We start from the raw sequence: 17824 nt of genomic DNA, 5'->3' as shown, positions 1-17824 counted from the left end.
TATCAGGCAACACACAATAATATTTGCTCATCTTCTACTCTTATATTTATGAATGACATAGAGTGGCCTGGTTCGCATGTCATGGGAAGCCCATTCATGATTTACTGTGAATGAGCGAGAATGCCAGTGCACGCTGCTCAAATTACACACACACACACACACCACCCTTTTCTTTCCCAAGCTGGAAAAAAAATCTACAGTGCTGACTTAGCATTTATGTATGACTCAGCATTCACAGTTTGGCTTCTCTCCAAAGAAACCACAAGAGCTGGTTCATATGTAGCCAGCACTGTGGCTTGATTCCTCCCAGATCCCTCTGATGTGCAAAGCGGGCCAATTTTTAGGCGGTAGGTGGCTCGGTACCAATATATAATGCTTATAGAATTTGTCCGTTCTAATGCTCTTATGCCACCAGCCTGGAAACGAAACACAGTTTAAATAGATATCAAAATCCATTTATGAAGATTAGAACTGAACAGATGCCAAGCTCAACAACATACCAGCTATAGGCACACTTACTTAAGCAACTTTTGAATTTAATCTAAGCTTTTTTTCAGGTACTGTTCTTGGTAGCAGCTGAAAAGAAGCAATTCCCTGAAGCCCAATCGTAGGGTGCAACCTTTGAAAAGGTCACTTATCTTAATTGTCAGTGGAAGTTTTTGTTTCAACTCTTACCTCAAGGCAAAGTATGAGTTTGCGGGTGCCAGACTCCCCCAAATTCCTGGACCCAGTAAGTGTTGGAATTTAATCAAGCCTCCTGAACCCCTGGATCCAGCAAGGGTTAAAATATAAGCCAGGCTAGCTTATATTTGAATGGTTCATCACCCCAGGCTAGCTTCCTCATGAGGTCAATTGCCTGGGGTGAGGAACCATTAAGTGAATGAAGGGCAAGGTGATGTACCATTAAGGAAACAAAAAAGAGGGGAAGATGTGCCAGATTGGAAATGGGTGGAGCACCTCCTCCCTCTTTTAGATAGTGAGAAGAACGAAAGGCAAAGTTTAGAGTTTTAGCACTGGCTGCGATGTGACTTAGAGCAGAAAAGGTTGCAGGCTGCTAAAGGAAACAAGTGGAAAAGCCATAGAAGCAGAGCATAATGCTTCATGTCTGTTTGAACCCAAGGCTGCAGCTATGGGAGAAACAAGACCCATTTGGGGAGTTAACGCTGGGAGCCCCTCCATTATAGACTCAGGTTGTATATATGTGTAAATAAACCATATATTTGTCTCCATATATACTACAGCAGAGAGCGCGGTCTTGTTGTCTGGGCAGACCAGGACCTACATACACACTGCCCAGGCTTGTTCCCTGGAGAGATCACTTCAGCTGCTAACACAGGAGGGGGGGGGGAACCACACGGGAGGCAGAAATTATGAGTTACCAGGTTCTGCAGCCACAGCTGGAACTGTCATTCCACAGCAATTTGACCTCACCTCCAGAGGTGCACTCCAAGACTGACGGTGCCAACAACAATTTGGACAGCTCTTAAGATATCGTAACCATAATCTGCATGGTGGTTCCTGATATCAAGGAACAAGTTTTCATCTATGTTTGGATGCCATTGGATGCCATTTTGAATCAAAATGGCAGATTGAACCTTTCAAAACTGCATCGATTTTAACCACTGAGTAATTTCACTGATTTTGTTTGACCTCCTGAACAATGCTCCATGAAGTTCCGCATGCTAAGATATAAGTTGACATAGTACTTCCATGTTCAACTCACTCCTTCTCACAAATATACAGTATTTACCTCTCTAAGCCTGCAAGCCTATGCATACCTTTTGGAAGCGAGTCCCATGGAGGGAGACAGTGGAACTGACTTCTGAGCAAACAGGATATGGGGAAAGGGAAATACTATGATATGTGTTTATATGTATTTTACAAATAGAAGGCTAAGAACGACACGGCAAACCCTACTTTGCCCCAAGCAGAGGTGGGGGGGGGGCAAAGGATGAGACAGAATTGGAAATTTAATATATTGGTTTCCTGCTGGTGTCCAAACCATTAAATGATCCACCCATTTACTTCAACCTATACAGCAATGACCTATTAGTTAATCCAAATGCCAAACTTCTAAATGGTTGTTTTAAACTGAACTATGCTCCGTGCCAGGCTTATTCGGTTCTGAAAAGTAAAAAGTGACAAGCTTAGCTCTATTTTTATTTTATTTTATTTTATTATTTTAGACAGAGAACTGGATACTGGATGCAAGAAAATGGCACTAGCCCTAGATTCTGTTGTCAGAAGCTAGTGCTTCAGCTTGTATCATAGGTGCCAACTCCCAGATTGAAAAATCCAGGATTGGCACCGGAAGTCGCGCTGCAGCTATTTTGGAACTGGGCAGAGCAGCACCGGAAGTTGCTTCTACGCATGCTCTGCCCATTTCCAAAATGGCCACAGCGCCAGAAATCGCTTCTGCGCATGTCCAGAGACTCCAGACATGTGCAGAAGGAGCCTCCCCGGGCGGATTTACGGGTTGTTGTTTTTTAATCCGGGCTGCCAGCGGGAAATGGCTGGGGAAATGGGGGTTTCCCAGGGAATACGGGAAACTTGGCAGCTATGCCTTGTATCATAGCAGAATTGGCTCTGCTAATGTGTTGCTTTGTGGCGCCCATTTATGCCTCTTGCCCTGTTATTTCCCCAATTAATACGCAATTGTAATACCATAGCCACTACCAGTAGCTGTTTACAAAACAAAAACAAAAAACCAGATTGCAATAGCTCTGGCATTCAGTATGAAACACTGTAAAAGGAAATAAAAATACAGAAAACAGGTGTGAGATGGAGCCAACTGTACCTGCAGGTCACTTTGATCACTTTGATCAAGTAGCTGTTTGCCACATTCTTTACACAACCACTGGGAATACTATCCTGACTCGAGAAAAGCTTTTTTCACCTGCATCCAATTTAGGGTTTAGATGGATGTAATGCCAGTTTTAGATGTTTAGATCAGTTCAGCTAGAGGTAACGTTCTAAGAGGTTTTAATGCTACCTTGAAAACTCGCACACATTCTTCTAATACAAGCTTTGTTAAAAAATAAAATAAAAATAAAGGTGTCTTGCAAGTTTACAATAGTAGCATAGTACCAAATAAGACAAGGCTGGAGTAACTCCACTGTCTTGCCATCTCTCCATTTCATTCCACGCTAACGTTTTTCATGGGCTGTTTTGGGCACCTTGCAAAAGCTATTCCAATCCTCTACTGGAAAAGGTTGAATGAGCACTAAACATAATGCAACAGCACCATGCAGTGGCTGCCTGTTTTAAGGCAGCCCGTCTCATACTTAAACTACTTTTCTAGGAGGTATAAACTGCACAAATAGTAAAATGCCTTCTTGTGCAAGGAATGACTACTCCATTACTAGGCAAGCTTTGACAATGTTTCAAATCCACAAATAGAATCTGAAGTGATATAGTAACACGGAGGACCGTAGGGTGGAATGCCCATAACATCTGTATAGTGTTAGAATTAGTGTTGTGCACAATGCTTCATCAAGTAATGGGGAGAAAAGACTGCATCTTAAAATTATTGAAAAGGAGGGGAAATTCCGGTTCAAGGTTTTTGATGCGCTTGCCTTGCTTTTGAGATTGCTAAGGGGCATTTGGGAATGTCCGTCCTTTCATTCTACAAATCATCTCACCAGGACTTGCACTCTGCAACCTTTGCAGGCAGCTACACTTTCATCTGAGTTCAGAGTAAGGTATGAGGAAGTAATTCCCCGCAAGGGGCTTTTCCAGATCAGAAAGCACAGGCAGTCAGGGAGACTGCAAACTACAGGGAAAACATATTGGGGGGGGGGCGCGTAAGCGAAGCTCAAAGTCCCGTACCAACCTAAATTCTCTTCTTTTCTTTTCTTCTTGCAAATCATCTTTATTGGTTTCTTTTAATTTACATTCATATAATCACATAATAACATGTCAGTTTTCCTATGGCTAAACATGTATTTCTAAATAATGATAAAGAAAACAGATCTATGAGTTTGTTTTCCTGTTTTCCCACTATATTTTAGTATTTTTTCTTACAGAGGTTATTCTAAACCAGGGGTCACCAAACTTTTTCAGCAGTCCCCTCAGACCTTGTGGGGAGCCGGACTATATTTTGAAAAAAAATATGAACGAATTCCTATGCCCCACAAATAACCCAGAGATGCATTTTAAATAAAAGGACACATTCTACTCATGTAAAAACATGCTGATTCCCAGACCGTCCACGGGCCAGATTGAAAAGGCGATTGGGCTGCATCTGGCCCCCGGGCCTTATTTGGGGACCCTGTTCTAAACCAGTCTAAATTTCAATTTCCCCTGATAGTCTTTCAAATATTGTTTGAATGTGTTCCAAACTTTTTTAAATGTTTGTTTTGTTTGATCTCTTATCTGCCCAGTCAACTTGTCCATCTCCGCGTACTCCATTAATCTGGTCAACCAAACTTTTTGGGTCGGTAAACATTCCCATTCCCAGTTCTGTGCAATCACAACTCTTGCTGCAGTGTACATGCCTGCACTTTGAGCAACGTGACAATACAGCTGTTTCCTTTTGCTTGTTCTGCATGCTTCCATGCCACTTGGTTCAGTTCAGCCAAAGAAATTAAACTTACAGCATTCCATCCTGTATAATTTATATCTGGACATGGTGCCTCTGAAATGCACAGTAAGGAACCTGGCGCTCTCCTTTACATCAATCAGCTGTGGAAGAGCAGTGTTAAAGCGTTACCTTTGGGAGCAAATCTACTAATGAGCAGTCCTCTTTCCTTTCCGGGGACTGGAGAGATGCCAGCCAATTATATATACATTACTTAAAAAGAAGATATATTATATAAGCACGAACAGAATCCCTCCGCTAACATTAAGATGATACTAGGAAAATCCTGGAAGAGCGAGAGACTGCAACATGTTTTAAACAGAATAAAAGTTGTGGAAGTTATTCTAGTTTACAAATAATTAAATGGAGGTCTAAAGCTGCCTTCCACAATCTGAAGCCATCCAGCTTTTCTGGGCTACGATTCCTATCAGCCCTAGACGGCATGGCCAATGTTCAGGGATGGTGGTAGTCCAACACATCTGGAGAGGTCAAGGCTGGGAAATTCAGCCTAAAGCAAATAGCCAGGTTCCATTTTTACTAAGTCTATCCATTTGATACACTTCAGTAGCACCTTAAAGACCAACTAAGTTTTTATTTTGGTATGAGCTTTCGTGTGCATGCACACTTCGTCAGATACACTGAAACAGAATCCACCATACCCTTATGTATATTCAGAGGGTGGGGGTGGGGGTGATGGGAATGGGTGGTGGGCTGATGGGAGTGGTAAACCTGTAGATGGCTGTTAACGACTGTTGATGACTGCAATTGGTCCGGGGGGGGGGGGAGCAAGGGCTGAGGAGCTAAAGAAAACTTGATCATGCATAATGAGGTAAGAATCCAATGTCTTTATTCATCCCAGGTGGCTCCATGGTTTTAAGCTTGGTAATGAGTTCCAATTCAGAAACTTCTCTTTCCAGTCTGTTCCTGAAATTTTTCTGTAATAAAACAGCTGCTTTGAGATCTTGTATAGAATGTCCTGGGAGATTGAAGTGTTCTCCTACTGGTTTCTCTGTCTTGTGGTTCCTGATGTCAGATTTATGTCCATTTATAATTTGGCGTAGGGTTTGGCCTGTTTGTCCAATATAGAGAGCTGAAGGGCACTGTTGGCATTTGATGGCATACACAATGTTAGAAGATGAGCAATTAAATAGTCCTGAGATGGTATGTTGGATGTTGTTGGGGCCAGTAATGATGTTGTCCGGGTGTATGTGGCAGCAAAGTTGGCATCTGGGTTTATTGCAGGCTCTGGTACCAGTGTCCATGTTAAGTCTGGTGGTTGTATTATTGTGGGTGGGGAGTTGTTTAAGATTGGGCGGCTGTCTGTAGGCAATGAAAGGTCTTCCTCCCAGAGCTTGAGAAAGGGAGCTGTCATTGTCCAGGAGAGGCTGTAGATCTCTGATGATGCGTTGTACTGTTTTAACTTGGGAGCTGTATGTGATGACTAGTGGTGTTCTGTTATTTTCTTTTTTGGGTCTGTCTTGCAGCAGGTTCTCTCTAGGTATCAGTCTGGCTCTGTTGATCTGTTGTTTAACTTCATCAGGTGGATATTTTAGTTCTAAAAAGGTTTGCTGTAGATCTCTTAGGTGAGATTCTCTGTCTGTAGAGTTGGAACAGATGTGGTTGTAACGTAGGGCCTGGCTGTATACGATGGATTGTTTGGTATGTTTGGGATGGTAGCTAGAAGCATGTAGATATGTTTGTCGGTCAGTTGGTTTTCTGTATAAGGTGGTGTCTATACGTCCATCCTGTATTTTTATAGTAGTGTCCAAAAAATGTATTTCTTGCATAGATTGGTTCATTGTTAGGTTGATGGTGGGGTGAAAGTCATTGAATGTCATGTCTCCTTGACCTCCGATGGAAGGACTTTCCACAGGGCAGGCGCCACTACCGAGAAGGCCCTCTGCCTGATTCCCTGTAGCTTTGCTTCTCACAGTGAGGGAACCGCCAGAAGGCCCTCGGCGCTGGATCTCAGTGTCCGGGCTGAACAATGAGGGTGGAGACGCTCCTTCAGGTATATAGGACCAAGGGCATTTAGGGCTTTAAAGGTCAGCACCGACACTTTGAATTGTGCTCAGAAATGTACTGGGAGCCAATGTAGGTCTCTTAGGACCGGTGTTATATGGTCTCGGCGGCCGCTCCCAGTCACCAGTCTAGCTGCCGCATTCTGGATTAATTGCAGTTTCCGGGTCACCTTCAAAGGTGGCCCCACGTAGAGCGCATTGCAATAGTCCAAGCGGGAGATAACTAGAGCATGCACCACTCTGGCGAGACAGTCCGCGGGCAGGTAAGGTCTCAGCCTACGTACCAGATGGAGCTGGTAGACAGCTGCCCTGGACACAGAATTAACCTGTGCCTCCATGGACAGCTGTGAGTCCAAAATGACTCCCAGGCTGCACACCTGGTCCTTCAAGGGCACAGTTATCCCATTCAGGACCAGTGAGAACAAGATGCTAGACTGGATGGGCTATTGGCCGGATCCAGCAAGCTCTTCTAGTGTTCTTGTGACTGTGCACAGGCAAATAAAGGAGGGCACCGTTTAATACAAGGATGAGGAGCCTTCCACCCTGCAGATGTTGCTGTACTCCATCTCCCATCAACCCCAGTCAGCACGGCTAATGATCAGGAATGATGGGAGCTGTAGTCAAACAAGCATATAGTAGAGTAGAGATTCCTCACCTCTGGCTTAAAGGGCTAATCAACAGCTCGCAATTTCACAACCTTCATGGAAGAGATTTGATACGTTTATTGGCATCTCAAAGAGCTACATGATTTGCTATGCTCAAAGCACACTTAATTCTTCCTAATGCTGCCTACTGGGTTTTATGCTGCTCTACATCTCCTGAAGATGCAGAAGACAAGGCAACCATTCCCAAAATGGTCCAATTACAGTTGATGGTTATTTAGCTATTAATGTGATAAAGCCTTGTCTTTCCGAGGTTTGTTGCGGGGGTGGGGTGGAAGGTTGGCTGTAAGTGCACAGTGACTTAAACACATGCTCAGAAGCTCATAATCACACTATTTAATTATTCATGAAGCCTAAATGAGAAATGGAAACATTAAGAAAGCTCATTTGCCCCAAAGGAAACAAAGCTAATGCTCCCCCCCCAAAAAAACCCCCACAGTGCTTATTTGTTCTTCATCTAAGATATCATTATTGCAGCACACTAACCTAATTCATGCTACCAGCTTTCAGAGACACATGCCCTACTCCAAGCAACAAATTAATTGAATGAATAATTATTAAACTCCTAACTTACAACAACAGTGAAGATTACCTCTCTCTCCTTCCTTCTACCTAATTACTGATTGGCTCTCTCTCTCTCTCTCTCTCTCTCTCTCACACACACACACACACACACACACACACCAAGGGGGTACTTCCATCTCAACAGTATCCATTCCAGGCTGAATGAATATGGGCTCAGTTGTGCACCATTGAAGGGTATGTCAAACAGATATTGAAACAAATTCAATAATGGGTCAATATCAGCCACAACTGCCCACCACCCACTTATTCCATTCCCACTTCAACAACTGTTCGCCAAGTAGCAAATACACTCAACACAAAGCTGGCCTCAGTCTGGATAAATGTTGGACAGTTGCTCTTTGAAAGTATATTTTACATCAAATGAAGTTGCAATGACATTGAGCCCATTTGAATTACAGTGGTACCTCCGGGTTACAAACACTTCAGGTTACAAACGCTTCAGGTTACAGACTCCGCTAACCCAGAAATACCGGTAGTACCTCGGGTTAAGAACTTTGTTTCAGGATGAGGACAGAAATTGTGCTCCGGCGGCACAGCAGCAGCAGGCCCCATTAGCTAAAGTGGTACAGTTAAGAACAGTTTCAGGTTAATAACAGACTTCCGGAATGAATTAAGTTCTTAACCAGAGGTACCACTGTATATTCTCATGTTTGGAAGGGGAACAAGGCACTGGGTGTGCCTCCAACCACCAAAACTATGCATCAGTGTGTGTGCATAACATTTAAATAAGGTGTATATATTTGAGCTGATATCATTACTGGATTGTGAATACTGCCCATGTTCGGGCAATCACATCAAGGATTAAGAAACCAGAATATGTACAAATTTGGCATGAAGACTCCTTGTTCCCACTTTGTTCCTACCTCCACATGATCAAGGAAAACCCCGAAGGAACATAGTTAACCACAGCTTCTCCTTACACTGAAAACTATGTTTAATGGGAAGGCTAGGATTTGGAATCCAAATTCCAACATGATTGAAAATACTTAACCATGATTCTTGGTTCCATGGTTAAATGTTGGCATCCAAATCCTGTCTAGTTAGAAAGTCTACCCATAGTTCCCAGTTTCTCGCAAAATAGAAAGCCATAGTAAACTACAGCTTCCCGGCTTGTTTTACTAGTCGTGCAAAGTAAAAGCAGAATACAGAGACAATAACTCTGTGCGTATCCTGGCTTATTAAGCCAGAATTTGATCATCCAAACAGAGCAATTGTCACCCTGAAGTTTTTGGAGAAAGGCCAGGCATACTAATTTGAAAAACAAAAATGTGCTGTGGCAAATCTTCGTGCTTATGTGTTCCCTTTTTTAGAAAACCAAAATGAAACACCTGGACTAGGAGGAAACCACAAGAGTGTAAAAACAGAACAGAAGCAAGCCTGAGAACTATGAACAACAGAAGGATTTAAATAATAAAGTAACAACTCAGAAGAAATGTATTAGTTTCCCCATACACAGGAAAGATACAAACAGTATAGTATTGTCTGGAAAGAAAAGGTTTCACTTATAGATATGCATTCGAAATGGTTTGGTGATTTCATTTATTCTGAATTAATTTACTGCAATTCACAATGGAAAGAAATCACTTTCTGCTTAAACAGTCCAATGTTACAAACAAGTACCGGTACTTACTGATGGTTACTTTATCCTTATCTCCCAGCATGATATTGTTTGGAGTGAGGTCTCGATGGACAATTCTCTTCTCTTTGTGCAAATACCGAAGAGCTAAACACAGCTTTACAACAAAGAAAAGTCTTAGCGCAAGTGCAAAGCCATAGTCACCAGCAATAACCAAGGGGGAGCTTAGAACCTGGGAATGTGAGGAGCAAGCGTCTTACAGGAAGAGCTGCAACTAAACTTTGGAGGAGCTGTAGCTCAACAGTAAAGCTCCTGATGTGCAAGGCCTCGGGTTCCATCCCTGGCATTTTCAGATTGGGCTGGCGATGTCTGCTGCCTGAAAGCCCAGAGCTTCACTGACAGGTGTGACGGAAAAGTTTGTTTTTGCTGGGGCAGGTTGGGTCCCTAAGTATTTTCTTTTCCCCATGCCAGAAAAGGGTTAATGTGCAGCAGCCTCTGATTGGCCGAGGTTCCCGGGGGGGGGGGGGGAATTGAAAAGGAGAGGATTTGGAGAGACAGTTAGTGAGTTTTGGAGGGAGTGTTGGGAGGAGGTTTTGGAGTAGGTTGGGAGGATAGGTAGGAAGGTAGGGAGTGAGAGTTGGTTCTGGGTAGAAGCATCCACTCTGAGGAAAATATCACAAGCTATAGAAAGGAGTCTCTGAGCTTAGTGTGAAGGACAGTGTGTGGTGTCCTGTAAGAGTAATTAGGCCATGAATTAACTGGGAGGCTGAGGCTGAGACAGGAGAAGTAGAAGCTGTAAAGCAGGCATCCCCAAACTTCGGCCCTCCAGATGTTTTGAACTACAATTCCCATCTTCCCCAACCACTGGTCCTGTTAGCTAGGGATCATGGGAGTTGTAGGCCAAAACATCTGGAGGGCCGCAGTTTGGGGATGCCTGCTGTAAAGAGACAGTCTACTTAGGTTTCATTCCAGTCAGGAGGGGAGAGATTCTTCTAGTAAGAGAAGACTCCCAAACCAGTGAAACCTTGGGTCTATTACTTGGAGTACGTCCGGAGTAGGGTAGTCTAAGGGGTGTGTAACTGACAGAAAGTACCACCTTATGAAGAACTAAAGTATTAAGTGTGAAACAACTGAGAAAACCTTGAAGTAAAATAACATTGTAAACTGAAGTATCCTAAGTTTTATCCACTCGTGTTATAAACTTCCTTGTTAAATGAAATCATTATTGTTTCTTTGAACAAATCCTGCCTGAGACTCCAAATTATTAAGTTCTCCCTCACGCAAGTCCCCCACAAGACAACCTGTGGTAGTTTGAGGGAATTCGTGGAACTTGTGTTCTGTGAGGTGGGTGCATTATATTTAAGTGAGTGGATGGCCCAACGGTGTCAGGGAAAAAAGGGACCGCCGCGCCTGTCGCAACACAGACAATAATTGGGCCAATGAACCAATGACGTAAGTCAGATTGCTGGGTTCCCATGCACAGCCCTCTTAGCACTGTATCTGGGAGGTGGGCTGGGGCAGAGATGGCATTGCTTCTGGTGGAGTCCTGTGTTCCTGTGCATTTCTCAGAAAAGGGAAGGGGTGGTGCGTACTCCAGCCTTGGACAGCAAGCTTTGTCATTTTCACTTCTGATGATGATCACCAGAATCTTACATTCTCTGTACTGCCTCATCCAAGAAGCTCCAGTGTAATATGCTTCGGCACCAGTGACATTTAGTTTATCCCACCTTTGGCGCAATATATCACTAACTGCATAGCGCAGGCAATGTGTACGCACTTTGAAAAGTGCAAAAGGACAGATCCCTAACTGATAAGCAGCGATGAATGACTATCCTAGAAGCAAAAAACAAGACAAAGAAAAGCAACGAAGATACGCGCAGGTCCTTACTTGAATGAATATGTGCCATAGTCTGTCTTCCGTAAACTGTTGCTGCTTCTCCTTCAAAGAATGAAAATGTTCTCCCAGCGGTGCCCCTTCTATGAGCTCCATGACTATGTACAGCCTGTCACCTAGAAGCAACAAAACGAAATAGAAGCAGCAAAACAAGAGGAAACATTTCATTTATGTGCCCAGTGATTGGCCAGGAGGCATTATCCGGGTATATCTCCTGAGCATTTTGGAATCCAATATCAATGACTTCCCTTCTTCTGTTTCCATGGTTCATTTTGCATATCATAAATCCTTGCATATTTTACAGAAACTAAACCATTCATTACTCCATTATTGCATCCATCAAAACTTATTTACACTGTTAAATAAGTGTAAATAAATTATCTTAATGCTGCCAACGTTTTCAAGTGTACACAATTCCCCCCCATATATTCAATAAACATTTTCCAATTTCTTTAAACACAGGTTCTTCTTAATAAAAAAATTCCTTCCAGCAGCACCTTAAAGACCAACTAAGTTTTTATTTTGGTATGAGCTTTCGTGTGCATGCACACTTCTTCAGATACACTGAAATAGAAGTCCCCAGGCGCTTAAATGTAGAGAAAGGGTGGGGAGGGGTATCACTCAGAGGGGTGGTGGTGGAAATGGGTGATTGACTGACTGATAGCTGTTGATGACTGTAAACGACTGCAAATGGTCTTGCATGAAAAAGCGAGGGGATCGCTTTATCATGTATATTAAGATAAGAATCCAACGTCTCTGTTCAAACCAGGTCTCTCCATGGTTTTAAGCTTGGTGATAAGTTGCAATTCAGCAACTTCTCTTTCCAGTCTATTTCTGAAATTCTTTTGTAGTAAGACAGCTACTTTGAGATCTTGTATAGAATGTCCTGGGAGATTGAAGTGTTCTCCTACTAGTTTCTCTGTCTTGTAATTCCTCTTGTTCTCTTATTCCAGGGGGTCCCAAAACTAAGGCCCGGGGGCCGGATGCGGCCCAATTGCCTTTTCAATCCGGCCCGCGGACGGTCCAGGAATCAGCCTGTTTTTACATGAGTAGAATGTGTCCTTTTATTTAAAATGCATCTCTGGGTTATTTGTGGGGCATAGGAATTCATTCATATATTTTTTTTCAAAATATAGTCCGGCCCCCCACAAGGTCTGAGGGACAGTGGACCGGCCCCCTGATGAAAAAGTTTGGTGATCCCTGTCTTATTCTATACGTTAAGTCCGCAAGCTGTGCATATTCTATCAGTTTAAGTTGCCATTCTTCTTTAGTTGGGACCTCGCTCATTTTCCATTACTGGGCTAACAAAATACGGGCTGCAGTAGTGACATACATAAATATCTAGCAAATCTAAAGCACCCACAATGCTATATGTTGGGCTAGTCCTTGTCTGGGTAATACTCAGTGCTTTTTTTCTAGAAAACTAGGTGTCTGTACTCACCATGAAGTTGTTACAGTAAGTGTCGCACTTCTTAACAACAACAAAAAGAGGTACTGTATACCCTTAAAAAATGGTCCTGGTTAAACTTCTGGTGATCAACAAGGTCCAAGTGGAAGCCACCCAGGACTCCAGCCACCTGGAACATCAATGGCATCTGGCCTCTAGCACAAGGAACACACAGTCTACGGTGTACGTCTCCATCCTTGCAAACATTTATCTGCATCTTATTCACCTAGGTCAAAATCCTCAACAACCTCTAAAGGAAAGCATGCCGGAAAAATAGAGGGTTGTATCCAACATCACTCCTAGTCAGAGTAGATGCATTAAAATTAAAAGACACGACTGATTTGGGTCCATTCATTTACTCTGAACAGGTGTTAGTGGGATACCATGCAGATTTTTATTTCCAGACCTGACATAATCCCACCTATATACTGATGCTTCAAGTCTCTCGCCTTCTAATTGAATCCTGACTAAAGCACAATCTTATACATATCTACTCAGATGTAAGGTTTACTGGGTTAAATGTGGCTTACTCCCAGGCAGGGCTAATTTTCTAGAAACAGAGATGCTGGAACTCACCACGAATGCCTCCCTTGTTCTCTTATAATGGCAATGGCGCCCACCTGAGAGGTACCTTGGAACTGAGTTCGGTGAGTTCTGGCTGAAAAAAAGCCCTACTCCCCAGTAAGTACGTATAGGATTGCACCTGAAATCAAATCACTTTTTCCCAGGTCTCCTAATGTGGGGTCTGCAGCTGGAATATAAGCTTCCTGACGACAACAGAAAATATATAGATCATTTTCTTTTTCTAGTTATCTCCCCCCCCCCTTTAATCTTATTATAACAATATACTCATTGTGGAATGTAGCCCTGAAAGTGTATACTTACTTTCTAAGAAGGTTCTGTAATATCGTACGACATTAGGATGATAAAGCTACAATAAAAATAATGTATACAGTTACATATAATGTATACAGTTACATATTCTCCATATTCTGTCTTTCTTTAAATGTAATCTTGGTTTAAAAGAAAACAGAAGTCGTCTGAACAATCCTTGGGCTACTTCTGTACAAATCTGGTTTTTTACTGAAACAGGTGTTTAGGGAAAACACTCTCACCAATGGTTGCTGTTACCATGAGATCAATAAAGATATTGATTATATAAATAATAATAATAATGTATACAGTTAAGGTTAGATGGAACATCCATTTGTATAATGTCTTCAGAATGCTCCTCTCGGTGGCAGTTATGGCAAGTAAGTTTTAAGATTGTGAGCACCAACACAGAATCTTGACCTTTGACACTGTACAGGAATCACTTCTTTATTTAAGATATTGTGGCCAGATCCAGTAAGAGATAACCATAATGTCTGCTTCCTCTATACTGCCTATGGAAATACTGTATTCCCCGAAATTGCTCAGTTCTCTTTAGTAAGGTTTTATCTCCCCTTTTATGGGTATTTGGTCTATTTATGGCCTACTTTGAAGAATGCTTTAAAAATAATAAGGGTAACTCGAGGAGCCAACTTGAATACAATATTGGGTAAAGCCAGGTAAGCACAGGGGGACCTCACATTCTGCTCCCCACCCCACCCCACTCCAGTCACCCCCCAATTGACTCTGGGGAGTTGCGGGACCATCTGGATTTGTGGGGTCTGCAAGAGGGAGAAGAGGGAAGAGTAAAGCTGCAAATACCAATAGAGTTTGCCCAGTGCAACATGAAAAGGGCACACAAATTCTGTATGTGAGCATCACAACACACAGACACACACACACAGAGTCACTTTCACATTATGTCTTAGGTGCCTTTTCATATATTAGTATGAATCTCGGCAGGAAAAAGGATATGAGAAACTGGTCCTCATAATGCAACCCTAAGCACGTGAAATCCATGAGAATCCAGCTGAATGAATGTATAGCAAGACTTCATGGTAGCTAGCTTAATAATGTAACTGGAAAATATTTCTGTTCCCTAAAGCAGGGGAAATAGGAACCTGAAAAACAAAGTGGTATTGCCACCCTGTCATTACCTGGCGACTGCCAAGTGTTGTAGCATGACATATTTTTTAAAGAAAATATACCACGTAGGTAATAGAGCAACTTTTTCGCTTTCGTGGTTCCATTAGGCTACAACTCTTTACACACAGTCCAAAGAACAAACAAGTAAAACGTTTCAACTGGAGAATACGTTGAAAAAGCAATTCTATTTCAAAATGTGCATTGAAATAAAAGTCATGTTACTTGCAGGCTTGTTCTAATTGAGTTTCAAACTTCACAAGGTGTTCTAACAAAAAAAACAAATTGCTGTTGGTGCATTTTCTTGCTGAGGTTTGATACTTTTTTTTTTTTACTCCTCAAGTCACAGTGTAAAATTACAGCTGCTGGGCTGGCAACCAGGGTCAGGAAATGCTTGGTCTTCCATATGCTCGCACTGAGCATTTGAATTCCCTGAGCACATTTTCTTTGTTGGATCTTTACATGCATTCACCCTGATGCAGATGCATCGCTCCCTAATGTTTACGTGAGAATGGATTTCCCCATTTCCTTTAATGGAAAGGTTATCTCCTCCATGTGGACATCTTTGTCATGCATGAGGACCACAACCTCCATGGAAATGAATGAGGAAGTAACCTTAATAATAATAATAATAATAATAATAATAATAATAATAATAATTTATTTATACCCCGCCCATCTGGCTGGGTTTCCCCAGCCACTCTAGGCGGCTTCCAACCGAATATTAAAAACAGTACAGCATCAAACATTAAAAACTTCCCTAAACAGGGCCGCCTTCAGTTGTTTTCTAAAAGTAAAATAGTTGCTTATTGCCCTGACATCTGCTGGGAGGGCGTTCCACAGGGCGGGTGCCACTACCGAGAAGGCCCTCTGTCTGGTTCCCTGTAACCTCACTTCTCGCAATGAGGGAACCACCTGAAAAAGTCTCCTGCTGCTGTTTTCTGCAGATGCAATAGAAACGGTGAAGAAGGTCCTCTTCGCCGTCGCCACTGCCACTTGGTAGGCTCGATGTTGAGCTCTAACCCGTGTCCGGTCTGATTCACAATGAGTTTTCCGCCACCAGCGCTCTAGCCGTCTCAACGATTGTTTCATCACCCTCGGCTCCAGGGGAAAGCACAGGGCTGCCTGGGCTCCATGCAATCGGAGAGGGCGCTTCAGAGCCATTCCAGCAGGCCACCAGGGAATCAGCTGAAAGGCCATCAACATGGGATAAAACATCCCCTACCACTCTCTGGAAGCCAATTGGATCCATTAAGTAGCGGAGGCGGACCATCTGAATCGGTCCCACCTCCCTGCAGAGGGGAAGGGTCGCGGAGAAGTCCAGTTGCACCAGGAAGTGATCTGACCATGACACTTCTTTTGTTTCACTTTTACTTAATGTCAGATCACCAACTTATTCAGGGACAGCCCCATGGTGGCCATGCTTTCCACGAAGTCCCAAGTGGCCCCTTATAGGTTCGTGTCGGCAATAACCTCAATAACAAACTGGTAGAGCTGAAGGTCAGACATGCTTAAAAACCACTAAAAATCAATGGTATTTAAGCTGGCAGCTGTGCATCTAAATCCCACTTCCTCCAGCTGCCTCTGGGTTGGCTAACCAACTACAAATGCTCATTCAGATCAACTGGTGTAGGAATTCTTCACAGAAATGGTTGCCACTGATGCTGTTTTATTTTTGTATTTAGCACGACAAGTACAAACAGCACATATCACAGCGACGTATTCAGGATGATATTCAAAAGCATTATTATTACAGGTGTGGAGGTATTTATAACAAAACAAACCACCATCAGTGTAAGCAAGTTACTTTCCAGTTGGCATCCAAAAACCTAAATACCGTGCCACTGTTTGGAAGAGAACTCCACTGATTTCAATGAGATTTATTCCTGGTGTGTTTTGACTCACCTGCTCTTTTATTATAGTTAATTCAGAGACAATGTTCTTCACGCTGCTGTCTCTGTCTTTTTTGTCCTTTCCAAATGCTGGATTGTGTAGATTAATTTCTTTCATCGCTAGAAGGTTCTGACCACTGCGTTTCCTAACCTATGTGGGGGTCAAGAACAACAACAGATAAGGAACAAGATTAAAACAAGCACTATTTATTCATCAAAACTAACTGCACTGTGTCTATTTTAAGAAACGCCCTTTTTTTTAGCATCTAACATCCAGCTTGAAATTCACTTAAGCCTGCATAGGCCAATCAAAATGTGACACATGAGTATCTGATAGAAAACAGTAACAGATCTATGCAGAAATCGGGGATCTCTAAGGCCAACCCAGATGCACCACATCACAGTAGAACAAATACTATTTTGTATTCATATAATGCATTGCAAGTAATTTAAAGTACTTAACCTATATTATGTCAGTAATCTTTACAGGAATCCCATATAATAGTACTGGTATTGCTAGACACGCATTGAAGATTTGAGGAAGGGGGCAGGTGCTGAAAGATAGCCCTTCTACCGTAAGCACCATTTTGCATTTGAATAAAACTGGAGGGAGATCATGTGACAGCCTGGTTCAGAGAAAAAGTGGGGCCAGCAGACCAGGGCATAGCTGCCAAGTTATCCCTTTTTTACAGGGATTTTCCCTTATGCTGAATAGGCTTCCTCGCAAGAAAAGTGAAAACTTGGCAGCTATGGACCAGGGCTCTGTGTGACAATGTAAACCAGCATATGGTCCACCTTTACCGTTGGGAGAAGAGTGAAACAAATTTGCAATAACATCACAGGCAAGGATCGAGTGAAAGTATATAAACGCATGGCAAGATTTGATACATATCCCAAAGCCTATTTACCTTGTAAACACTCCCAAAGGCTCCACTGCCAAGATGGTCCAATATTGCGTAATTGCCAATGTATTTCGTAGGTGCTTTGTTCTGATTAATGTCTTCAATGTTTTCCGCAATTTGCTTAACTTCATCCTCCTAGTCATGAAAATCAAGTTAAAAGACTCATTTTGATTTATGCAATTTTTCGCTTATAGGACATTGGTTCGGGCTAACAACATGGGCTTTATATGCTTAAGAGATCACCTTCTCCCTC

At 42.6% G+C, this 17824-nt stretch overlaps 1 protein-coding gene across 4 annotated transcripts in view; it reads right to left on the bottom strand.

The window, feature by feature from the left end:
* Window positions 1–17824, bottom strand: part of NEK10 (NIMA related kinase 10) — a 107491-nt gene that overhangs the window by 49747 nt on the left and 39920 nt on the right. For all 4 annotated transcript variants that reach the window (XM_060280658.2, XM_035130104.3, XM_035130103.3 and 1 more), the window contains exons 18-22: window positions 17578–17706; window positions 16683–16820; window positions 13650–13695; window positions 11312–11433; window positions 9478–9580 (exon numbers count right to left, since the gene is read on the bottom strand). In XM_060280658.2, the coding sequence (XP_060136641.1) occupies window positions 9478–9580; window positions 11312–11433; window positions 13650–13695; window positions 16683–16820; window positions 17578–17706 (538 nt within the window). The remainder of the gene's footprint in view (window positions 1–9477; window positions 9581–11311; window positions 11434–13649; window positions 13696–16682; window positions 16821–17577; window positions 17707–17824) is intronic.

This window comes from Zootoca vivipara, chromosome 11, assembly GCF_965207765.1.
Source record: "Zootoca vivipara chromosome 11, rZooViv2.hap1.1, whole genome shotgun sequence".
NCBI classification, from domain to species: Eukaryota; Metazoa; Chordata; class Lepidosauria; order Squamata; family Lacertidae; genus Zootoca; species Zootoca vivipara.
Note: the sequence above shows the minus strand (reverse complement) of the source record. Positions and strands in the feature narration are given on the sequence as shown.